The 27,292-nt window shown below is 33.6% G+C and overlaps 1 protein-coding gene across 6 annotated transcripts in view; it reads right to left on the bottom strand.

Annotated features, from left to right (window-relative positions):
• The window catches only part of ARID4B (AT-rich interaction domain 4B), a 212,676-nt gene that overhangs the window by 64,022 nt on the left and 121,362 nt on the right, over positions 1 to 27,292 (bottom strand). For all 6 annotated transcript variants that reach the window (XM_044671621.1, XM_044671619.1, XM_044671624.1 and 3 more), the window contains exons 7-12: positions 23,625 to 23,716; positions 19,727 to 19,865; positions 15,331 to 15,410; positions 12,584 to 12,660; positions 9,866 to 10,020; positions 2,007 to 2,079 (exon numbers count right to left, since the gene is read on the bottom strand). In XM_044671621.1, coding sequence (XP_044527556.1) covers positions 2,007 to 2,079; positions 9,866 to 10,020; positions 12,584 to 12,660; positions 15,331 to 15,410; positions 19,727 to 19,865; positions 23,625 to 23,716 — 616 coding nt within the window. The remainder of the gene's footprint in view (positions 1 to 2,006; positions 2,080 to 9,865; positions 10,021 to 12,583; positions 12,661 to 15,330; positions 15,411 to 19,726; positions 19,866 to 23,624; positions 23,717 to 27,292) is intronic.

Here is a 27,292-nt window from a genome sequence, read left to right as displayed (position 1 = left end):
TTATCGTGTCCCAGAGGATTTAATAAATATAAATTATTAGCCATCCTACATGTCCAGAAGCACTATCCCCTTAAGTACACCTTAAGAGGTTAAGTTCACTCTTCTTTTCAGACATAACCGAAACAGTTCTTCTATATTAAGCCACTCGTGCTCCCCCTAAATGCTAGTGCCTCTTCTACCTAACTACTTTTATTTAACTATTTTGCATTTATTTGTAATTATTCGCCCTAAGATTTAAGTTGTGTATGTTTACATATGTAGTAATTGTTTCCTCCAGCAGAATAGAAGATCCTTTTGAGCAAGGACTGTTTCATTCTTCATATTTGTCTCCATGGAGACACAATAAAAGCTTACTAATGGACTAATATATCAAAACCTACCCTGTTAGGTCACTCCATCCCTAAATTTCTTACACTGGAAGTGCTCCCTCTACCCCTCTTCAGCTGCTACCTTTGACTGATGGGCTCCTCCCAGAATTTCCATTTTAAGGAAAGCCAGCCCAAGACTTACACCTGAGTGACTGGACAGAAGAACTTTACCCTACTACTATTTCCTTTTTTTGTGTTACTTTGAATTATATGTCATGTAGAGTTCTTGAACTCAACATTTCTAAAACAGTTCCAAAACAGTATCTTTCCTACTAAACACTCCTTTCTTAAATTTCACTCTTCTAATTCATGTTTGCAGCCTTGAGGTCATCTTTTAGTTCTATCACCCTCACCATATACATGTAATTATTTGCCAAGTTTTGTCAATTCTATCTCTACACTCTCTCTCTCAACTGTTTACTTCTTTCCACTCATGAACCCATCATCCTAGCTAAGGCTCTTGGCAGTTCTTACCTGCACTATAGTAATGGGCTCTTCTTAAATGGTTTCTCTGCCTTAAGTACTCCCCCCTCTCTAATCCATTCTCCACATAACTATCATTGATATTCCTAGGGCACAATTTTTACTATGTCAGTCTCATGATCTAATAACACCAGAGGCTCCCTATTACTTCTAAGATCAAATACAAATTTCTCTATTTGGCATTTAAAGCCCTTCAAACATGTTTCCAACATATCTTCCCAGTCTTATTATGAGTGATATTCAATCTTATTATGAGTGATATTCCTTCATACACTCTTTGATCAAGGCATTCTAGACATCTCAAACACAAAGCATTTCAACATTCTTTTCCCAATAGGCTATCCTCCAGGCTTAGAATGCATTCCTTTCTCAAGTCCCACATCTTAGAATTCCTAGTCTCCTTCAAAGCTTAATTCAAACAGCACCTTTCAACATAAGGCATTTCCTGATTCCTCAAATCCTAATGTTTTCCTTTCCAAATTACCTTTAACTTTTAAAAATGTTTGCATATTATTATATATTGTCTCCTTTGACAAAATACAGGCTCTTTGAAAGTAGAATCTATTTCATCTTTTGTTTTAGCATCCACAATATCCACACACTATCTTGTGTGTATTAAGCCTAATAATATAATTTTCTTCGCAACTTTTTTCCTTGCAACAATAAGAAAACAGAATGACAGAGAAGAAAAAGGATTAAAATCAGGGTGGAGGCACTTGGATTTGGGATAAGTAATCTTTTGAACTAATGCTAAGAATTTCTGAGGTGATCATGTCATAATCTGTACCATATCTATTCAAATATATAAACAAAGAAGTTTCTTAGTGGATTGGAATAAGAATCCACACTTCTAAAGATATAAGAAAATTCAAGACATTTTACTTTAAAGTACAAAAAAGTGCCTTCATTATAATGACTTAAAATCAGAGTAGCAAAAAAAGAACAAAGTGAATATATTTTCAGATAAGAGACCTATGAATAGAAAGCTGGAAGAGAGATCAATTTACAAAATGGTATAATTGTTCCTACACCATGAAGTTTGAATATGTCCCTAAAATTAATCAAAATCTATTTTTAATCACTAGACTGGATATCAATTTGATTATCTGGAAAAAAGTTTTAAATAGAGATTAATAAAAAGAAAATACACTTCACCTCTGTCTTCCATAAATTTGTAAAGCTGTTGAAGAAAGTTCTCTCGTTCCTCTGGAAAAGGTTCTATTTCTTCCTAATAAAAACCAAACAAGATAAAAAAAAATCACAATTTGTCCAATTAAATATTTAATTAATACAGACTGGTTTCATGAACCCTCAAAATTATATAATCCTATGGTAAAAAGGGCTATTTGCCATCAAAATATGAAATCTTAATAATAATAAGTTATTCAGAGGAAGGAAATGCTAGTTCCAAAATCCTTAGGTTAAAAGGAGAATTCTTTCTGAAAAGTAAAAAATACCAAAAAGGAATTCCACAAAGGAAACAATTCCTTTAGAAACTCATAAATAAGTCTTTTTCCTACACTCATAAATCATATACACACTAACATTATAGTCACACTTAGACTTACTCTTAAACTGAAACAGGAAATAACAAAAAAAAATTGGCTTACACAATTCACAATACACAACTTTTCCCCATGATTAGATGTAACTAGAGATATCCTTACACATAACCTCACCATGAAGTACTTAAACTTATGGAGTCAAGTGGGGTCCAAACTTTGCTTAAAATTACCTGAAGACTCAGGGAAATCTTCAGATAATAAATTTGTTGCCCATTACAAGGAAAGGCCTAGTTTTTTGCTGTTGTGATCAAGGGTTGTAGCACTGTAAATGGGTCCCAGAAAAACCTATAGAGAGCAGGGTAATTAATTCAGATATATGGAGGCCACAAAAGACCCCACTTATTCAGTGGCTTGCATCTTAAAATGGGAGGGGACAGCAAAAAAGTTAACAAAGGGAACTTTACATTTATTTTGGCTGTAATGTACCTAAATCCAATATTAAGGAATGGAAAGCTATTTTCTTTGAAATGGAGGTATTAAGTCTATAAATCACCTTCAGGCCCAAGACATACTATCACTTTCAATTATGTAGAAAATATTTAACTAGTTATAGGCATGAAAGGTGGGGTTGGAAGAAAATACTCAGATAGATTTTATATCTAGATATTATAAAGAACATATATATATATATATATATAATGAAAATGAGTAAGAGCAGAAGCAGTACTTATTAGTTAAAATGAATTTTAAAAGGGAATAATAATAGCTGATATTTATACATAGCCTTTTAAGATTTACAAAGTGCTGCACATATATTATCTTATTTGAGGCCCACAACAACAATTACTATACCCATTTAGCATTTGTGGAAACTGAAGTTCAGTGATGCTAAGTGACTTACTCAGAGGTCATACAAAGAGAAAGGCAGGATTTAAACCCTTATTTCCCTGTCCAGAACTATCCACTATGACACAACATGAAGAAGGTGAAGAATGCTACTTAAAGATGCAGAGCTTTACATAGCAATTAATAAATAGGCTCCTGAAGAGTCTGATGTAGTTACACAGGAATGTCATAGATGAGTTCATATTTATAAAGGAAATATACAAAAGATAAAAGGAAGAACATATACTCAGAAACAAATATAAAAGAGTAACATGGAACTATAAGATAGGATAAACCAAAAAAATAAGTTTAGGTTTAAAAATCCTAGGTGCAAAATGAAGGGCTTTTAAAGATCCAATTGATGTAAGGAAAGCAAAGAAAAAATAGGGTCACTACTTGAGACAAATGGTAATGTTAACGGATAAAGAAAATAATAAAAGCTAGAATTTATATAGTGCCTATTATGTGCCAGGCACTATATTAAGCACTTTACAATTATCATCTTCTTTGATCCTAGAAACAATTTTGGGATAGAGGTGAAGGAAGAAAGCAAAACTATTCATCTCTACCATTTTTTTTTTTATTAGGGAGAACAATTTTCTCTTAGAAAGGATGAAAAAAGTTCAAAAGGATTTAAAGTCTAAGGCAATGACATAGAAGAGACTCCAACAGTCAAAGTTCAAATCTCTAGAGTACTAATCACTAGCCTAATTCCCTGGTGGGGTATTAAAATAATTTGTAGACAAAATGAATATAACATTGATAATAACTTTTGTATAATTGTGGAGAATGAGAAAAGCACAAGAAAACAGGAAACTGACAAATGTTATCCTGATTATCAAAAAAGAATAAAAGGAAAATTATAACATGTTAAATTTACAACAAATTTATAGATCAGATTATTAAAAGATGCTTTATGAGCACTTACAATGGTTATCATGAAAAGATAGCATGGGTTACCAAAACAAGTCATGCTGAATTAACCTCCTTCTCTGCCTCTCGTTAGAATATTAGGCCAGTAGAGAAAGGGACTGTCATAGATATATTAATATCTCAACATAAGCAAGACATCTGACAATGTCAAAATTTTTATCGCTATGGACAAGGTGGATTAATTCAATCAATGAGAATATGGTTGGATTTATATCTAACAATAAATAAATGAAAAGAAAGCTGATTAATGAGTGAATACCAACTTTCTCTAATAGTAAGACAAGGGTCTCTGTCCTTGGTGCTGTTCTTTTCAACATTTTTAACACCAATCTAAATGACAAGCTAAGTATGTCACTTATACGATCTGCATGTGGCAAAAAAGAGCAGAACACAATTATATAGAAGACAGATTAATAGCTGAAAGAGACCTTAAAAATCATTTAACCTAAAACACTCATTTTACAAATAAAGGTCTTGTCTAGCTGGAATGACAGAATTACATTATGATATGAAATCAGGGCAAATACAAAGCTCTGCTAATGCTTCAAAAACCTGTGATTGTAGGGTATGCCCTTCAATTGGGGGAATGACTGAACAAACTGTGGTATATGTTGGTGATGGAATACTATTGTGCTCAAAGGAATAATAAACTGGAGGAATTCCATGTGAACTGGAACAACTTCCAGGAATTGATGCAGAGTGAAAAAAGCAGAGCCAGAAGAACAATGTACACAGAGACCAATACACTATGGTACAATCAAATGTAATGGACTTCTGTACTAGCAGCAATGCAATGACCCAGGACAATTCTGAGGGATTTATGGAAAAGAACACTACCCACATTCAGAGGAAGAACTGCAAGAGTGGAAACACAGAAGAAAAACAACTGCTTGAACACATGGATTGATGCGGACATGATTGGTGATGTAGACTTGAAATGACCACACCAATGCAACTATCAATAATATGGAAATAAGTCTTGATTGATGACACATGTTAAAATCAGTGGAAATGCGTGTCGACTTTGGAAGGGGGGTGTGAAGGGGAAAGTAAAAACACAAATCATGTAACCATGGAAAATTTTTCTAAAAAATAAAATATTTAAAAACAAACAAACAAAAGAAAACCCTGTGATTGTATCTAGGAGAGTGCTTCCATCGTGAATACATAAATGGTAACCTCCTTCTTGATCCTCCCTCTCTTCATTTCTGCACACCATAAGTAGATAGTCTTCATGAGTTGCTATGGTTGAAAAAATTCTTCAGCTAGAGGTTAACTCTAATGATGAGCCTCTCTGAACTTAACTATTAAAGTTCTTGAATGATAGACTTACAAGCTATCACTCGGCCCAATCTAAACCTGTTCATCTTGGTAATAACTTATAAACTTGTGAGATATAGAAAGATCAATGCCTATCTTTAAATCTATATAATAGATAATATGTAAGACAAGGCTATCAGATGACAGGTGGGGAGAAAGGGAGTTTTGTCAATGAATGAAAAGTCACTACCTTGAGGAAGTAGTGAGTCAAGGAAACATAAAAGGATTTTCTTTGTACAATGAGGACTCAGTTGAAATTATGTCATAAATTTATTAAGTATAGTTTCATGATTTTCTCCAGTTTTGTTCAGCAGAAAGTGAGTAGGAACAAGAGCAGTGAATGGTGGGAGTAATTCAAGGCTGGCACTTGGCAAGACAAGATATTCAACACATTAAGGGGGCAAGGAACTTGAGAGAAACAGACAGTGTAGAGCTGAACTGGTTCACCAAAGGATATGGATAAATAAAGAAAGGGCATAGAGCCCTGCAAAGGGGTGATGATTTAGAGGTAGATAATGGAATTAATAATATTATGTATCCATACTAATGGAATATCTCATCAGATTGTTCACCCAACAGTATACATGTTTGGATATTATATCACATTCCCTCCTGCAACTGATCTTCACCAACTGTCATTCCTGTGCCTGCCCCTGAATGGGTACTTTCCTCCCCACATCTCCCTCTCTGCTTTCTAGTTAAGCAGAGCTGTCTCAAAGTCTGGGGATCACTTGACTCTGAGGATAAACCTTTAGGAATGTTGATAACCTACCTGAATCAAAGATTAATGAATTCTCACCCTGTCAAATCATTGTCTTCCAATGATTCTGAACCTCAACTGTCATTGTTGCAAACCCTGCTTTCAATCCTCCACGCATTTCTTCTTCTTTTTTTTTTTTAAACCCTTGTACTTCAGTGTATTGTCTCATAGGTGGAAGATTGGTAAGGGTGGGCAATGGGGGTCAAGTGACTTGCCCAGGATCACACAGCTGGGAAGTGGCTGAGGCCGGGTTTGAACCTAGGACCTCCTGTCTCTAGGCCTGATTCTCACTCCACTGAGCTACCCAGCTGCCCCTCTCCACGCATTTCTTCTTGACCCTGTAGCCTGGTGATGAAACCTATGATACGTGTATCAGCACTGACATGTGCAGCCATTTTCAATGACAAGCGCCGCATATAGAGAAGTATGGGGCCACATGCTGAGGATAAAACATTTGTAGTGTAGACACTCTGTCCACCACTATAGATGATAATTCTACCTACATTAATTTTCTTATTTTTGGTTTATTAAGTAGTTATATATTACAATTATACATTTTTGTTAAACTATAAATATCACAAAATTGTTTTTTTTTCTCGAAGTGACACATCACCCAAATTATGCTTGTTTTTTGGCGAATTTTGACACATCAAGCTCAAAAGGTTGCCCATCACTACTGTAGCCTGACACTGTCAATTACTTTCCTCTCCTTAATAGGTTGTCGTGACACTACTATGCTGGTTCTTCTCCTACGTCTGACAGGTCTCCACTCTTATTTACTGGATCTTAACATAAATAGATGCTCCCCAAAGGATCTGCCATGGCAGATTTTTCTTCTCCCCGTATACTGTTTTCCTTGGTGGCATCATCCGCTCCTGAGGATTCAATCATCACTTTTATGTTAATGACTCTTGGATCTATTTCTCTAGCCCTAGTCTCCTAATCTCAAATCTAAAAATACCTACTAAAAGATCTCAGTCTGGATATTGTATCGATATCATAAATTCAACATGCTCAAAACAGAACTCACTATCTTTCCCCCACAAACCCTTTCCTTTTCTGAAATTTCGTATTTCTTTGAAGTTATCAACTTCTTCCTAGTCACCCAGGCTTGCAACTTGGATTTCATTCTTGATTCCTCATTTTCTCTCACTCCCACAATCTATTCTGGAGTTTTGCTAATTCTACTTTTGTAGCATCAATCACATTTGCCCCTTTCTCCTCTGTTAGCACCGTGGAGTAGGATCTCATGACAGAAAGAATTCAATAGCATGCTCCTTGATTTATGTCTTTCCCATTTCATTCCAGGCTCCTTTCAGATGTCAAATTAATCTTCCTAAAGTACAGGTCTGACCATGTCACCTTTCTGTTCAACAGGTTCCAGAAGCTCCTTACCATCCCCAGAGTCAAATATAAAATTTTTCTTTGGTGTTTAAAGCCCTCATAACCTGTCCCCATCCTCCCTTTCCAATCTTATTACTCCTTACTCTTCCCTCTCCCCACATACTTTACAATCCAGTGACACCAGCCTCCTTGCTGTTCTTAAAAGAAGAGATTTCATTCCCTGACTCAGACCATTTCCTAAGACTGTCCCCCTGAATGAAATTCTCTCCCCTCATATCTGTCTCCTGCCCTTTTTTGGCTTTCTTCAAGTCCCAGCTAAAATCATACCTTTTGCAAGAAACCATTTTTGAATTCCTTTAGTACTAGTGTCTTGCATCTAAGATTACCAATATGCACACAACCATTTATCCTGTTTATATCTTCTAAGGTACATGGTTGTTTGTATGTTGTCTCCCACAATGTACTATAAGCTCCTTGTTTTTTTGTCTTTGCATCTCTAAGGGCTTAGCACAGTACCTAATACAGAACAGACCCTTAATAAATGCTTGTTGACTTGACTTACTGGTCAACAGGTATTCTTTATCCAATTTTTTTTCCTTCTCTGTAGAAAGTTAGGCAGAATTCTTTTGATTTGTTTATTTTTAGGTGACTAATTAATGTTCTGGGCAACAAACATCTGGAGGAAATCATTATGTACAAGGACTCTGTTTTTTATTTGTACTCTACCCTAGATCATCTCCATGATAGCAGTAACACCTTTGCAAACAAATCTCTCTCTTATTTCTCACCTGATATTAATGTTATAGGATGGTTAAAATTATCTGAGTTATTACTTCTTTTCTCCTCTAGGACTACTGTATGATCTTAACACATGCAAGGAAGACTCCTTTATGGTGTTGTTTTGATTTCCAAAAACAAGTGTTTTTTTTATAATCAACAAACAAGAAGCTTAGCGGTATCTCATGCTCTGTAACTTTCAAATAAATATGTAATTATGAAGATTTGGTAAATATGAAGAATGATATAGAACATAATTTCAGAAACCATGCCTGCTTTTTTTCCCTTATACTTTCATCACATATGCCCTTGATAAATGTGTAGTTTATTTCTCAAAAAGGTTCTGTAGACATGAGAAAATAAGCACATGAGTTGGTGATTAATGATGAACTGTTTGATAGAAATGGTGTTCATGATTTTTTAAAAATGTTTGGTATCTTTAATTCTTGTATGTGAGAAGATCCTTCTAATTTAATTAGTTATTATGCTTGCTAATCTCAATCCTTCTTTCTCTTGAAAACAATGTCACCTTTTAGCAAAAAAAACAAAGGAGACCTTTGTGTATTTCTGGTCTAGTACAGCTACTGTCTGCAAATTATTTTTATTACTATTGTATTTATTCTGTAATATAGTAAAATAGGTGCTATTCAATGTTAAGAGTCCAAACATTGGTAACTGCTCAATTTTTAAAGCATAAGTTGTTAATATTTATAAGCTGATTTCAAAACTGTATGATCCTAGGGAGCAGCTGGGTGGCTCAGTGGATAGAGAGCCAGGCCTAGAGTCAGGAGGGTCCTAAGTTCAAATATGGCCTCAGACACTTCCTAGCTATGTGACCCTGGACAAGTCACTTGACCCTCATTGCCTAGCCCTTACCACTCTTAGGCCTTGGAACCAATACACAGCATTGATTCTAAGACAGAAGGTAAGGGGTTTAAAAATAAACAAACAAAAAACTTGTATGATCCTTAGTCCTTTCTGGTCCCTTTTTTATCCTTTGTCAACATTACTGAAGAAATAGAATGGTATAGCAAGGAAGACAATGAAAGTCATTTTCTGTTTTTCTTTTGTTTTGCATGTGGCCGTAGTCAAATAATCATAATCTAACAGCCAGGCTCTTGGTGAAAAATGATTCTCTATGTTCTGGGCTAGATTTTTGGACAGCAGTCTATCATTGGGTATGAATAATTGAGCTTACTATTTTTGAATTTATCGACATAGATCTAAGGTAAGCAAATGATCTAATGGTAAAATAATCACCAGAAAGTTTATTATGTTAAAAATCTTAATTTCAGACACACAACAATGTGCAAACAGGGAAATTTAAATATATATTTAAAATGAACATTCCTGATGCTTACTGAATCTCCCTGAAAAAACTGATGCTTACTGAATCTCCCTGAAAAAGAAAGTTTCTTTCTGCTAAATTCTGCCTCCAAAAGAAATACCTTCTATTTATAGTTAGAAAAATTATCAATGATTTTACTTGCCTCCTCTTCACTACTATTATCTTCTTTTTCTTTTTCATCATCTTCTTCTTCTTCCTCCTCTTCTGCTTCACTGCTAGAGCTATCCTCTTTCAACTCAGTTTTCCAGTTACTAGGTACAGTTTTACTTTTATGAAATTCAAGTGCATGGTCAAAAGCTGTAAGAGAACCAGAAATGGTTACTACTTTAAAAATCAAAGACAATATGCCTGGATATACAAAAAGAATAATTTTTTTACATCTAAGGATAATTAGGTTCAAACAGAGATATGAATTAAGGGTTATTTTCATGATTTCAGTACGCTTAATTTTTTTAAAGCTTCATAAAATTATGAGGCAATACTATTCAGCCTAGCACTGAAAATTTTATGAAAGGAATATATGATGATGGCAGTATAAACATATTTTATCCACATTAGTATCAGACAAATACTTATTGAATTCAAACACTAGCATTTTTAGGACAAATAATTAAATTATTGAAGAAAGAAACATCTGAAAATGATGGGGGAAATTAAATTCTAGATGTCATCAAGTCTGAATTAAAGTTATGCTAATGATTAGTCCAAAATAAAGCAAGCATGGATTTGACATTCCATAAGCAAAGTATTCCACAATTTAGTTACTTTTTAAGCTTTTCAGCCACTACCACCACTACAACAGTAGCAATAACAACAACTACCAATGCAATGGTAGCAATAGCAGTAAAAGCAACAGCCTCAGAAGGAACAAGAGCTAGTATTTATTTAGCACTATAAATTTTGTGAAATCCTTTATATATTTTTATATCCTAAGAATCCTGTGATCTGAAGATCACAAAAATTTGAATATTGCAAGAACTCCATTTTATGAGGAAACTGAGGCTAAGAGTTTTAAGTGACTTGCCCAGGGTAATATAGTTAGTGAGAAGCTGACACACAAGATTCAAACTTCCTGATTTCAAATCTAATAGTGCCTCAGAGGCTCCCTGATCAATAAATTGAGGGGATTGGATTAGAGAATCACCAATCTTTTCCAATTCCAAAACTATGCTCTTTCGAATCATGTTTTTTCTCTCTGCTCCAATTTAAGCTCTACTTTAACCTACTTTGAGAACAAATAAAACAGGTTCAATTTAGAAGCAGGCTTAAAGTCACATTGGACAAAATACCTCCCTGACCATGGTATTCCTCCCAATGCCATGTTTTAAAGATCATCAACTCTGCCTCTACCTATGATTAAGCCTGTCTTTGAGATGTCCATACTAAAGGGGTAATTATTCTAATGAGAGAATTTGTTCAAGACTTTCTAAAGGAAATTTGATCTTCCCCAAATAAAAGAAATAAATTGTGACTGAATAACTAAATTTGATAAGGAAAACAAAGTGGATGCCAATCAACTGGGGAATGGTTAAACAAATTAAGGTACATGAATTTAATGGATTATTGTGCTGTAAATAAATGAAGACTAATAATGAATATAGAGAAACATGGAAAGGTTTACATAAACTGATGTAAGAGTGAAGTAAGCTGAATCATGAAAACAACATGCAGAAAAGACTACAACAATAAAAACTAAAAGAACTTTTATGCAAAAAAAAGAAAAATCAAAGGTGAATAGTGCAGGGCAGCTAGATAGTTCAGTAGATAAGAGAGCCAGTCCCAGAGACAAGAAGAACTGAGTATAAATTTTGCCTCAGATACAGCTATGTGACCTCGGGCAAGTCACTTAACTCTTGATTGTCTAGCGGTCCTTACACTATTCTGCCTTGGAACTGATACTTAGTATGGATTCTAAGACAGAAGGTAAAGGTTTTAAAAAGTGAATAATGCAAATTACAAATAATAAGCATGAATCTTTGAAAGAAATATGAAAAGAGAATCCTATAACATTGCAGATATGGGAGATTCATACTATGTATGTATGCATATGCAAACTTTTTTGATTAGTTTTGATAAATTCCCCTTTTGCTTTTAATATATTATTTGTTATGGGGTGATTCTCTGGGTAAACAATGGGAAGATATGAGGGAAAATTTTTATAAAGTTAAAAAAATACCAAGAAGTTAATAAAATTAATTTTTAAATAAATTAGATAAACATGAGAAGGGAGAAAATGAGTGATTGCTCACATACTTATAACAAATAAAGAACAGTTTGTGATTGCTCACATACTTATAACAAATAAAGAACAGTTTGCTACAAACTAACTTCTTTCAGTGAAAGTTACCTATGATAATCTTTCAGAAAAACATGTCAAGTCATTGATGCTAAAAAACAAATCACATCACCATCTCCTTTTCACTGTCTCAAGAAAACTTTTAAAGACTTTAGGCAAAAACCAGGTTGTAATGGCACTGAAGATGCTATGAAGTTCTTTTATTCTGCCTCCAACTGTTTGATAGATTTCCCACCTAACTTTGACAAGTCAAAAAAAGTAGAAAGCATTTTGGAAAGCTTTGCTTTAAAAAAACTATGCATATAAAATCAAATCATGCTATTTCTAAAACTGAACAGTTAAGAGTCAAACATTTACTTATGTAGATGTATATATGTATATAATTATGTATAAAATTTCACAGTTTAAGTCAATTTTAAAAATGAAAAAGTTTTTCTCTTTTAAAGTGTTTTAAATTTTACAGTAATCTAAAATTAATTAATACAAATTTAATTAAAAAATTAAAAATTAAAAAAGTTATTTAAAAATTACAAAATGACATAGCCCAAGATTATTCTTACTTACCTTGTTTTAATACAGCATCAGGTTTTGGAGAGGTTTCATTAGAAATTTCATGGACATCTTTTCTGGGTACTGAAGTACTATATATATATGTATATATATGTACACATATATATATTTAAAAATAGAGAAAAATATACAGGTTAGTTAGAGGTCAGAAAGTTAAAACAGTATAGAGACAAGGAAAACAGAGATAAGTAATTTTTGATATTTACAATGAAAGTATGTAAGGGGTTTCAAGTTACAAAGGAGCTATACCCTAACATTTTGGGGGAGAATGTCAAAAAATATCACTCTGAAGTTACAAGTTAACAAGAGCAAACATAAAATGGATACCTAAGCCACCTAAAAAAAGTCAGGGTGACCCAACCTAAGAGATGTTCTAAAACTACAATGACCTCAAATTCCATCAAAGAAACATTAACCTTGGACATTGGGATTATATATGCTAATCATGAGTACAAGAAGGGTAATGTTATGCATTGAATATATTTCTAAAAAGAAAAAATAAGAATTTTTCCAATAGGTCTCTAGTATTGTATCTATGGGAAAGGGTAATGATTGCTACTATTTATCTTTAGTGGCCTTCAAACATTTTTTGATAGTGCATTCCTAGCAAGAAATTTTTTTGAGCATTTACCTCCAATATGAACAGATTTATTTACAAATCACACATACACACACACACACACACCCCATACAGTTCATTTTCAATCTAAAATAAATGAAGATGAGGCTTTCATCTACTGGTTATTGCCTCAGAACATAGAGCTCACTCACCCTCTAAGAAATACCTACCCAGACACAAGGAGATATGGGGATGGAGGATGAGTAACCTGGGAAGTAAAAGGACTTTGCCAGTTCATCTGCTCAACTGCTATTATAGATACCCAGGTAAGGTAGTTAGATTGGATTATAAACTGGCTGGTGAAAAGAGAGGAGCTTATGCAGCTTGGGGGGAAGTGGGGGAATCAGCCAGTCAACCAGTCAGTCAATAAATACTTATTAAGGGCAATCTATATGCCAAGTATGATGTTGAGTATGGGGATATAAAGAAAAGCAAAAGATAGTCTACCCTGGAGTAAATCATAATCTTAATGAAGTGTTAGGAAATAATGAGTGAAAGATAGGTGTGACAAGTCTCAAGGCTACTGAATGAATGGGATTTGACCCATCTACCCATCCTCTAATTGGCTGAGCACTTTTTTCTGGAGGCTATGCCACTGAGAATGGGAACTGGTCCCAACTAGGGAGAATGTTGCTCTGGACAGCAATATTTTCTTATTTAAGAGTCCCTTTTTAAGGTTTGATAGCTTAACAATCAGGCTATATAGTTTGATGTGAATATTCATTCTTTCATCAGCACTCATTTTAAATTTTTTATGCTTACTATTCAGTTTTCGCTTCTATAATTTTGGGTCCTGAATGAAATAAATCTCTTGGCTGCAAGGTATGTTATATTCATTTATTCACTTATTCTAATTGGTATTATATTTATTAGTATATATGTTTCATCTCTCTTTATTAGGTTTTTTTGGGAGCAGGGACATCAATTTAACTTTGTATTTCCGGAACTGTTTGATATTTATTTGTTTATCTAGTATCAATCTATCTCCTAGAGCCTAATATTCCTGGATGAATCAATTATGAATAATGAAAATAAAAAGGCTGAACACCAGAATAGATCCTGTTGCTATAAAGGTACAGATAGACATCTTATATAGGAGTTAGCCTTAAAAAAAAAAAGCCAAATAGCTTAATTTTCTAAACATTTAATATTGCTGTTATTGATGCTTTTAATAGCTATAGTTGGCATATGAGTCACCTCTCAACAAAATCCCCATGAAAATACTCTCCAAAAAAGCCAAAAATGTTATGGAAAATGTCTTATAGAGGAATGTCAACTGACCATAACACATATTACCTTGTAGCTAATCTTTTTTTAACTTTAAAAAAAACAACTGAAAAGGAATGCTTAAAATGTAATGCTTTGAAACCAATCTGCAAAATTTGTGCTTTGCTGTCTTCTACTACTGTCTTCATTATATTGTTATAGTCATTGTGCATACTGGTCTTTTGTTTAATCATTTATATTGAAACAAGCAAATAAAGAATGATTTGAAGTTCAGCAATCAAAAAATTCTACAAGAAAAACCATTAAGAAATTAATACATATCCTACCCTAAACCATATTAATCCTGACTTTACTGCAAGTCTCAATTTAGTACACACCAAACACTATAATTTCAACCAACAGATGTCACTAAAACACTGAAAATAACTTGAGAGATTAAGGGTAGTCTATATGCCAAGTATGATGCTAAGTATGGAGATATAAAGAAAAGTAAAAGAGAGCCATATGCTTAGGTATATAAGACAGAAAAAAAATGTCATTTATAAAAACAATACTTAAAATTTCAGCCATGCTTCAATACATCTATGTTGACGGTAATAAAGCAACATACCTAATGGCTAACAGGGAACTATTTTAAAAAGGAAAAGTTACATCAAGACAGGCAAAGTGATTTAAAAAAACCTTGAGACTAGATTAGACCATTAAGTAATGGCAATAAAATACTACATAACCTCATGACTCTCCTTTACAATTTTTGGGTTAAATAGATGAAGAGTTGGAAAACAATCATTTTTTAAATAAAATGTCCATTTTACCAGTAATATGATAAAAGCAATTCAGTATGTTAGTACTATGAGAAACTGTACATGGGATTTTTAACAACAAATTTACTTACAATTTACCATCTTTGAAAGAGCGAACTAGAATATTGTCCTTCTTTACTGCAATATCATCACTGCAATCTGGGCAAACCACCTTTAAAATATATCACATAAAATAAAAGAATTTAAATACATTACATCTTTTAAATTTACAAATAAATATGCCAGCTTCTCAAAGAAATCACTGATTCTGTCTAGAGGCATTCTGATATTCATTTATCTGGCCTCATCTCTCCTCCAGATCTCTGTTTTATTCAGATTTTGGTTCAGGGTTAAAGCTTGAAAGCCTTATGGGACCTTTAAGGGGGGGGCTCTAAAATGAAAATAGACATAAGAGCTCAAGGTCTATATAAAAATAGAGAACTGAGTTGGAATTATAACACGGGTAGAGACAGGTGGATGAAAGGCAAAGGTTATAAAAATAATTCAGAATAAGGCTCAAAAAGGAAGTGAGAGACTAGAGAATGGATTATTTAGATAAATTCAAGAATATCGGATTTTTTTGGTATATGTTCATAAGTCTGAGTCAACCAAAAAGTAAACCAAAAAGAGTTACTACCAGTCATATGTGTATGTGTGCCTGAGCATATAAGTATATGTATATTTGTGTATATTACATACATTTGTATATCTGTAGTATATGTTTGTGCATATATATTTATTTATTCTGTAGAGACACACATATGCACAAAAATGTGTAGATCCAGTCCATACTAGAATCTCTTTAATGGATTTGTGATCTCATTAAAGTGGATATTGCCTTCAGTTAGTCAGTAAATCAAAATTCAACAATTTATAATGTACTTATAATGTACAAGATGTTATGGATACAAAGAAGTTTAAAATATTTCTTTCCTTAAGGAATTAACATTCTAATACTGAAGATAACATGCAAGTAGGCACATAAAAGACAAATATATCAAGCGTAGTGGAAAGTGATCTAGAAAAGATAACACAAGTGGCAGAGGGGACTAGGAAAGACCTCCTGCAAAAGGCAGTATTTGAATTGAAACTTAAAGGAAGTCAAGAAAACTAAGACATGAGTAAAATGGGAAAGTCTTCACCAAAGTAAATTATAACTTCTCCATGCTGTTGAATGCCATCTAATTCTTTTCTATAAATCATCCATAAAAGCTTAGTGTAATAGATTGGAATTTTTTCTTCCATTACAGCCTGCCAACCCTCCCACCCCCAACCCATATAACTCTTGGAGACATTCAAGTTGAGAGAGAGAGAGAGAGAGAGAGAGAGAGAGAGAGAGAGAGAGAGAGAGAGGGGGGGGGGGGAGGAAGGAAGAGAGAAATTTTATTTTTCCTGTGGTTGTGGTGTTAAAATTAAGAGTCTATAGAAATAAGGAGTGAAAGAATTGGCTGAATTTTCTAGCCAGATTGTTAGATCAATTTCTTTCAAACTACTGTAGAGTTTACTGAGAAGGCTTTCTAATATTTCTCAGGGCCCAATGCAATTAGTATAAAGTTCTCTAAGGAAGAGGAGAATTTGAAAAAGTTGGCCATCAAATATGAGTCCTTTTTTTTAAGACTTAATCATGTGCCACTTGAACTATGATACTAATTATCATTAAAAGGTACTTGACCCCGGCCTCAGCCACTTCCCAGCTGTGTGACCCTGGGCAAGTCACTTGACCCCCATTGCCCACCCTTACCAATCTTCCACCTATGAGACAATACACCGAAGTACAAGGGTTTAAAAAAAAAAAAAAAGTAAAAGGTACTTGACAAAAATCACTTCTTTATTGGTTACATACAAAGTTTAATTATGTGATATCTAAAGGATTTTGTTATAAGGCAATCTCACCTATAAGATAGTTTGAATTAATGATAAGAACCCTGGAGTAATTAATAACAACTGATCCTTCCATAGAGCTTTACGGTTCACAAAGAACTTTACAACACATTGTTGTAATCAGATTCTCATTTGATTCTCACAACTATAATACAGGCACTACTATTAACCCCTTTTTGCAGATGAAAAACTTAAGCTCAGAGAGTTTAGTAATTTGTCCAGGGTCAACAGTTGGAGGCTAAGTGTCTGAAGTAAATTTTCTGATTCTAAATCCCAGTCCTCTACCTACTCTTTTACTCTGCCTCTACAGATGTTATGGGCAAGGACCAAATATATTTTTGTTCTTCCAATTATAAGAATATCTACTGGGCATTACAAAAAAAAAACATTTTATATGAATATATGTAGTTATCGCAGCTAGTGGATAGAGTATTGGGCCCGCAGTCAAGAAGACAAGTTCAAATTTGACCTAATGCTAGTTGTTCAACCCTTGGCAAATCATTTAACCTGTTTGCCTCAGTTTCATCAACTGTAAAATGAGAATAATATATTTGCAGGGTTTTTGTGGAGATTAAATAAGATAAAATTTGTAAAGTACACAGCACAGTGTCTAGTGTATAAGAGCTATATAAATGTTACCTATTATGTATTTAGTCCTATTTTTCTAATAAGTTAAACTTCTTACATTAGCTATGAAAATGATATAGTATCATTCAATAAAAGTGACCAAAGAATACACATAATCAGTTAGATTAAGGGGTGTGGCAGTGGTTGTGAACAGGCCAGGTGTGAGAGAGTGTGATTTATTTTATTTTCAAGTTTACTTTAAAGTTGCTTATTAAAATGATGGTCTGAAAGTTCCCTGATAAGACTAAATCATACAGAAGGGAAGAAATAAGGACAGCATTCAATGTTCCATGAAGGAACACTTTAGCCGAAGAGCAAGAGGACTGATACTGATACTGAACAAACTTTCCCAGGGTTATGTTAAGTCAGTGGGGTCTCATAAGATTTTTCAAATTTCAATAGTTTCTGATAGAAAAATTTACTGTTATCTAATTTTCTTTTTCAAAAAATACTAAGAAAATATTGCTACAGTAGAAAGGACATTAGCTGGACAATCAGAATATTAGGACTCACCCCTGATACCTTCTTTTGTGAACTTAGGCAAGTCATGTACTCTCCTTGAGCTTCAATTTCCTCATATGTAAAAATGAAATGGTTGGAATCTCTGAGATCCCTTCCAGCTTAACATTTATGAACTTGTGATTTTTTAAAGCCAATTAAGGTTTATTTCTGATAAAATATGTTAGGTCACATGAGCAAGTATGTAATGCATAAAAGTTGATAATTTGTTCATTATTAAATTTTTTTAATAGCAGGGGTAGTAGAATACATTGTGTGCAGAATGTCAGTGAGTCACTTCCTATGAGGTTACAACTTTTAGGTTACTTCATGAAGGTGAAAATCTAGCGTTCCTAGTAAAAAAATTTTACAACAGGTGACTATAGATAACTGTGCTTCCAATATGACAAAATTTATAAACAGCATAAATGCTTTTTTCCTCTCCCTGATATATGAAGGTAATTTCCACTTACTAATACAAAATAAAAAGCAGTAAGAAAGATTCTTAAATTTCATCTAAAATTTTAGTTATTTATTCCTTCCAGTTTGGGAGAGAGAAATAAATTTTAAATAAACTCACTGAATAAATTCCTAGAAAACAATTTTGCTTAAAGAAGTGAGAAATTCTTTATTTTCTTTGTTTAAAAGAGGTTCATGTTATATACCATGACATTTTGCCATCCCTATTTTCCTCAGCAAATAACTGTACAGAGATAATATTTATAGCATCATCCATCTAGCTAATAGAGGCCTCTGAAAGCAAAAGCCAATAGGTCACTTTTAGAAAATATTCTTACTTTCCTTAAAAAAATTTTACAAGACAAATCTAATTGTTCATAAATGTAAAAGGACAACTCTTGACTTATGGAAGGAGGTATTAAATCTTTAGTTCTAAAAACAAAAGTCCAGCAGAAATGTGAATTTGTATGGGGAAGGGAAAGAATACAATACAGGCTTAGTCACTATTTAGAAAATTTTTTGCTATTTAGCAACACTACCATAAGTCAGGAGATCTAGATATAAACTATTTTACCATGTATACAAAGAAGAAGACTATAAGCTTCTTAAGGGCAGGAACTGTCTTTTTTTTCTTTATAGGGCCAGTACCTAGAATTGTTTTACACATATTAGGTGTTTAATAAATGCTGGTTGAACTGAATTGAAAGGCTTGACCAGACAAGGAAAAGGCAGGAAAAAATCATTAGTTGTAATTATTAATTAATATGTTCCAAGGAAATGAAAAAATAGATTCAAGTCCCAAATTACATAGTATTAAGCCGAATTTGTATTTCATTCTTGATTATTTAAAGATTATTATTTCATCACTAAAAAAAAATAAATAAAAAAAATAAACCAAAATAAAATCACTGTTAACCAACTGGGATAAAGATTACTATTCCTCACATCCTCCAAAGTACCATTATTTCCCTTCTTGTGTTTAGAAAACTGAAAATTAAATCTCTTTACATTAAGTATACTTACCAATGCTGGAAACCACAGAGCTTTCTTTTTATCCAGGCTTATATAGTCTACACATACAACTTTTCCTAGTAGCTCATCAATTTGTTTCCTATCATCTTCATCTTCGTCACTGGAAGATGATGAAGATTCTTCTTCCGGGCTTTGGGGAAAAAATCATTACATTTGATTTCTCCAAAGGACGTTTATAAATAATCATGTTAGGTTAATAAACTTTGGCATTCTCAAGTTTTTAATGCCTATTCCATAAAACCAACAAAACTTCTAAAATCAAGACAGTAAAAAAGTAAAACAAATATAAGGTTAACATTATACAAACTTCAAGCTTTTAAATAAAAAAAACTTTTAAAAAGTATAATTTCAGGAAACTTATAGGCTATCTAACCTTTAGAATCATTTAGCTACTGTATCCTCAGAAAGCACAAGGCTCATATTTTTCTGACTAATCTTTTAATAGGGTTCATTTCTGTCAAAATGCTCTTGGCTTCAATGCTCCTTTTAACCCTTTGCTTTCATAAAACTGCACTGACTGGAGACAAAAAAAAGTCATCCCAATTTTTTCAAAAAGGAGAACACAGCAGATGGACAAACTGTGGCACAGTCGGCTTTGCTGTCTCTCCTACTTCTTGGCAGTATTGGATTAAAGGTGCAACAAAAAAAATGCATTTTTAGCTATGGCTAATATGTTGATTTGTTTTGGCTTTTTTTCTTTTTTTGCCCAGATCTCTCATTTTTATCTGTATAAAGAGCTTCCAGTGAAGAACACTCTCTACCAAAGTAGACCAACATTTTATACACAGTCTTAGTGAATCACATTAGGTCATGATAGGCTAAATGACTTGCCCACAGTCACACAAAAGTAGGTAGCAGAGGCAGGATATAAACCAAGACCTTCCTGACATAGAAATCACCACTCCTCTGTGCCACAGTACTGATCTGCTTTAAAATAAATTCCTACTGAGGGAAGCAAAGGGGGATGAGGTAGGCTGAGAATCATGTGGTAATAAAAGTAGTTAAAAAAAAAACAAAAAGATCATTAACAAGATATTTAAAATTAAAATTAGATAGCATGCCACACACTACCCCAGTTTCTCTTCTTTAACAGAATGATTAGATTGGGAGATCATGGGAATCTTATAAATATACTTAACCATTTCTTATTAGATTTAAGCAATGAATTTGACTAAATCTCCCCACAGAATTTTTGAGGAGAAACGCATAAACAATCTTTAAGCAATAATACAGTTAGGTAAATTCATAATTAGATGAATAACTCATCTCAAAAAGTAGTCTTTAATGGTCTGCTGTCAATTTGGATAGTATCTAATAGTGGGTGCCAAGGATTTGTGCTTGCCCCTGGAACTGTTTAAGCACTTTTATCATGACTGATAACAACAAGATTGGGATGTTTATCAAATTTGCAAATGGCATAAAGGTGAAAGGGATAACTAACAAATTGTATGACAAAATCCGAAAAGGCCTAGAAAATACTGAGAACTAGAATGAATCATAAATTATGAATAGGAACTGGACATGTGCTTTTATTGGTATATAGAGACCTCTCAATAAAGTTGTTTCCACTCCAAAAAAAAGGTCAGCATGTTTTCAGAAACTTACACTCTAAGAGAGCTGCCTCAGTAACTAAAAGGTTAGGCAATGTGCCCAGAATCACAAAGCCATATATGTTGGAGGCAGGATTTGAACCAAGGTCTTCTTGGCTTTGAGGACAGGGGAGGAAATAGATATTTCAAATTAAATTGAAAGGAGGAGGGGGCTAGGTAGAAACAAAGAGACAGAAAGGAAGAAGGAGATCTATCTTACTCTGTGTTCAAAATTAAGCATATTCAAGGTAGCTACTACAGCTACTAGATAATAACCAAATTGGGAGAAGTTAACAGTTATGAACACTGGATTATTCTTATAGGCAGTTACCTTGGAGTCACTTTTTTTTTTAAGCATGAGAGAATCAAAATTAATAGGGACTTATACTCAGGTTCAAAAAAACAATCTCCTAAGTACATGATGGTGGAGATATGGCCAGAGTGCTTTTAATGTGAAGGAGAGGTAAGGGGACAGCTTTAGTGAATTATAAGCTCTCACATCTAACCAGTTCTCTCTTATTGAAATGTCCTCCTAACTAATTGCAACCATCTCAAGTCTCTCCCCACTCTGGTCCAACCTCTAAACTTCTAACAAAGTGATGTTCCTTAAATGTAGACCTGACCAGACCATTGTCTTCAATTAATACCAATACCCTATTGCCTGTAGGATAAAATATAACTCTACTGTTTAGCTTTTAAAGCCTCTGGGTCCAACCTATCTTTTGACCTTCATTGTATATTTCTTCCCCACTCAAACTCTATTATCCAGCTAAATTGTCCTTTCCTCTGTACCTCATCACATCCAATTTCTTGGGCATATGAAATGATCCCGGCCCACCACATAGAATTCCTAACTATAAGACTGAGAAGAAGTTTCATGTAAGCAAACAACAATTAATTCTCTATTTAGAGAACAGAAGTACAAAACTAAAGTTAACAAGTGTTTTGTAAATATCTTATTAACACCTTTCAAGGCAGGAAGTTAAAACATCAGCTATTCAACTAATATCTAAATCTACTATGATGGCAGCAAGGTGACCGATAGAGTTCAGAGTGCAAAACTTGTAGTCATAAAGACCTGAATTCACATCTGATTTTGACATTTACTAGCTATGAATCTATGCAATGCAATGTAAAGAGAACTCAAGGAAGGATACATTATGTAGATGCCTCCTAACCACTACCAATCCCTCTCTCTTCCTCAGGGCACATATATAGAAAGAAGACAGAGAAGACAGGATGCACAGAATTAGCAAGATGGATTATGATCAATATAATTAATACCTATATCTATGAGATCATAGTTTTACTTTAGTAATAAAGGAAATAAGATCAACTCACCTAAGTTATCTATTATGAAAATAGTCATTAAAATATCTAATTTCTTACTAAATGTCTTAAGATACATCATTTGGACAATATTTAAAACAAAGTACAATCTAAGGTTCTACATGGTAAGTTTCAGAAGAAAATCTTTCTAATATTTTTGGCTAATTTTCTTTCTGCATAGATTTCAATTGTAAAATATCATGTCCACAATAATAGTTAGCATTGAAAAAAGAACTTTTAAATTTTGCAAATAACTTCACATATGTTATCTCATTTGGTTCTCATAATAACCCAGTGAGATAGGTGATATTATTATCCCACTTTAAAGATGAGAAAGTTTAGGCTCACTGAGGTTAAAAATGATTACTCTATGCTTACACAATTAGTAAATGTTTCATAAAGAATTTAAACTCAAATTCCTGACTCAAAGTTCAGCACTCTATCCACTATGCCACCCAGTTAATACATGGAGAATAATGAATAAGCATAACTTCTGTACAAAGCTCCTAAACAGGGATTAAACCAAATTAAGAATAAATTAGCTACTGAAAAAAATATCTGGCCAATAAGAACTTTTAAATGCTCAGAGTTGTAAAGGGGGAAAAAAAATCTTTGATTAATTTATACACAGTATCTTCAGAATAGAAGGGAGGCAAGTTATCAGAATAAGAGACATTGAAATTAAATATTTCATTAACAAAAATAAAAAGCTTCCCAGTTTTCTTCCATTAAAATTACCTTTTCTTTGCTAAAATTAATAGTAGTTAAGTTATATTGAATTAATTTGAAGTGATATTGAAGTCTTGTTTTTAAACCATTTCTCTAGACTTTTAATAATTATTTAATAACTAGTTCCATGAATTTCTTGCTAACATATTTATACTTAATAAACCAATAAAGACTAATACAATATAAGTAGAAACTAATTCAGGCACAACTAATGATTATTTTAAAAAATAAAATAAACTTACATATGATTAGATCTTCTTCCTCTGTTTGTTTTTTTCCCTATGACTGGTGTGCCAAAATGTTCAGGATTGGTAAGAGGAAGCTGGTCTAAAGTCTGTGAACAAAAATATAAAATGATTGGGGGAAGGAGGGGAGCAAGTTATTATTCTGCAAGATTATGTATCAAATTCATTTATGAATATTCCTAAATTTTTAGATCATTTTTCTACCATTTATCAAGACAAAAAGTGAAAATAATCCTCCAAAATATTGCGAATTATAGCATCAAGAATGTCAGACCGAAGAATTAACTTAAAAAGAAAAAGATCAACAAAAATAATTAATTTAAACTCGTGATTTACTTTGAGAATTGTGAGTGCCTCCAAATAATTTTTAAAGTATAATTAAGTAGATAAAATACTAAGCTGAGTTGGAATCCATCAGCAAATTCTTGGTCCTTCAATGTAAATTTGGTTAAATAAAAAGAAACTGACTCTCAGTTTCTTCATCTGTAAAAAAAGGAATACTATTATCATTATTATTTTATAAAGAACAAATGAATTTAACTATTGCCAAGTTTATACTTGAAATCATATTCAATTTTTATACTTCAATATTTCAAAGTCTCTACCAGAACTTATGATTTAACAAATATAGATATATTTTAAACTTATCTTCAGTCTTAGAATCAATGCTAAAAATTGGTTCCAAGGCAGAAGAGCTGTAAGGGCTGGGCAAGGGCTAGGCAACTGGGGTTAATTAACTTGCTAAGGGTCACACAGCTAAGAACTGACTGAAGACAAATTTGAAAGTAGGACCTCCCATTTTTAGGCCTGGCTATCTTTCCACTGAGCCTCTTAGTAGATGATCTTTGAGAAAAGCTCAAAAATGTATTAGCCTCTAGCTAACCCTGGTAATGAGCCTCCAAACTTAAAAATGACTGGTTCTCAGACAACAGACAACAGACAACAGCTTGGCAGGTCCTACTAGACACCAGACTTCTGGCATCTGATATAACTGACAAATTGAATAGCTGTCTCAATCCTCATGCTTCTATTATTAAATTGTGTGTTTGCATACATACACACATATATTCATTCATTCATTCATTTATTTTTTAGTCAGCAAAAAATCTTCCTCCCTGAGAACAAAACACAAAAAACTAAACTCCTGTTTCAACTCCTCTATGACCAAACAAAACCTATTTCCACAGTGGCCCATGCCTAAAAAATTACATCTTATTCTGTACCCTGAGGCCTTCATTTCTGTAGCAAGAGAGAGTGTGTTTCATTATCAATCCTCTGGTATTGTGGTTGGTCAAAACACTGATCAGAGTTCCTAATTCCTTCAGTTGTTTGTCTTTACTATATTGTTGTCACTGTTCCCCTGGTTCTATGTACTTCATTCTATATATATACAAGTTTTTCCAGTTTCTCTAAAACTACCCCTTTCATCATGTTTTATAACAAAAAAAGTATTCCATCACAATTATGTACTCTAACTTGATCATCTATTCTCTAATTTATGCATACCTCTTTAAATAATCATTCTTCGACACCTTATAAAGAACTATAAATATTTTAGTACATTGTTTAGTGTTTATTTTGCTCTCTCTTAATATATACCTTTCCTCTAACTCCCCTTTCCTCTTTCTCCCCTTTTCCTTATATTTCCCTGTTAAATGAAATGTATTTCTCTCTCCAATTCGTGTGTGTGTGTGTGTGTGTCTCAGTACCTTTGACAAGTTCATATGTGAGTGAAGTTTAAGAGTCAGTCATCCCTCAACTCCCACCCCTGGGACCAATTCAACTCCTTTACAGCTTTACAGTGGGGACTGCTAAATCATGTGGGAATCTAAATATGGCTTAATGGCACTTGAATTCTTTCTTTTCCAGCTGCATTCAATATTTTTCCTTAGACTTGGAAGCTCTGTATTTTGGCTATGATGTTCCTAGAAGTTTGCTTTTTGGAGTTTCTTTCAAAATATACCTGGTAGATTTTTTTTCTATTTCTACTTTGCTCTTTGTCTTATTATTCTTTTTGCAATAGAGCAATCTTTTAAAACCAAACCCCCAAATCATACACCCATATAAACAAGTGATAAGTAATTTTTTTCCTGCATTTTTACTCCCACAGTTCTTTCCCATGATGTAGAAAGCATTCTTTCTCACAAGTCCCTTGAGATTGTCCTGGATCACTGCTTTGCTACTAGTAGTAAAGTCCATTACATTGAATTGTTCCACAATGTTTCACTTTCTATGTATAATGTTCTCCTGGTTTTGCACATTTCATTCTCCATCAGTTCATCAAGGTCCAGTTCATCATTCCTTACAGCACAATATGCTCTTATATAGAGATGAGATCTGGGAAGCTTTTTTTGTTTGTTTTTTTAAGATCTCTTGAGCTAGGTTTAAACTCTTCTTTGGTCATTGTATTTCAGTAATCTAATCATTCGTAAATATTTTCTTCTTGACTTGTTTTTCAAGTCACTGGTTTTTTTTTGAATTATCTTACAATTTCTTCTATTTTTTCAGTCTTTTGGCTCTGATTTATTTAATATTTGTCTCACAAAACTTTTTGTTTGGTCCATTTTAAGTTTCAGGGATTTTGTTGACTGAGCAAGGATGTGTACCCTCTTCTGCCAAGCTGTTTAACCTTTCCAATTCTTTCTTCCATAGCTCTCATTTCTCTTCCAATTTTTTCCTTAAGTCCTTTCATTTCACTTATAAGAAGATTCTTTAATTCTTTAGTTCTTTTGTCATCTCTTCCAGGAATTCTAGTTGAATTTTTGGTCCAAGTAATGTTTTCTTCTGAGGTTTTGTTTATAGATGGAGTCATTCTCTTGGGTTTATAGCTCGAGCATTTGTGTCACCATAAAAGTTTTTATGGTGATATATCTTTGCTTGCTTGTTCATTCTTTCAGCCTAGTTCCTGACTTTGAACTTGATGTTATAGGGCCAGAGCCTGTATACTTTTAGAGGAGAGGTTTGGGCTGATATTGATGCTGCTTTCTTGGAAATATATAGTGTTGTGTTGCTATAAGATCTCAGGGACGGCCTGGAGACCTGTACACTTTCAGTGCTCCCAAAGTGATCTGATCCAAGGTGAAATCAATTCACTAGCTTCCTGACTGAGCTCTGATAGTTCCTGACCCGGGCTTTGGGTTCAGGACTTAAAAACAGTAGTTTGCTGATATATTCAGCCTCATTAGCTAGCTAGGAACCTCTGCTAGTTTAGTGGCACAATTGTAAGCAGCCCTTTCTTTGGCTTCTTATTCCAGCCTTTATTATTCCTCCAGAGATTTCAGGCTGGTCTAGATGCTGGAAATGGCACTTAGCCTTGATGTTGTGTTCTGAACCACAATGATGCTGCTTGCTTCTGAACTTGATCCTTTTTCTATACACTGTCCAGGGCCTCACTACCTAGGAGCTCCAACCCTGGTGCAGGTCACCTTCTCAATCCACTCTGAGTTTATAGTCCAGAACTGGGTAGTAGATAACAAAGCTGTCAGTTGTTACTTGTTCTTGCAGTATGTATTCTGTGCACTGGTATAGGTCTATGTGTTACTGAAATTTTGAAGTCTCTGATCTAAATTTCCTGTGGACATTTCAGGGTCCTCGAAACTACATTTCCCATGATCCAACTGGCTTCCTGTCTTACATGGTAATGTAAGACAGTTACGTAATAACAT

Source organism: Gracilinanus agilis, chromosome 4 (genome assembly GCF_016433145.1).
Source record: "Gracilinanus agilis isolate LMUSP501 chromosome 4, AgileGrace, whole genome shotgun sequence".
NCBI lineage: Eukaryota > Metazoa > Chordata > Mammalia > Didelphimorphia > Didelphidae > Gracilinanus > Gracilinanus agilis.
Note: the sequence above shows the minus strand (reverse complement) of the source record. Positions and strands in the feature narration are given on the sequence as shown.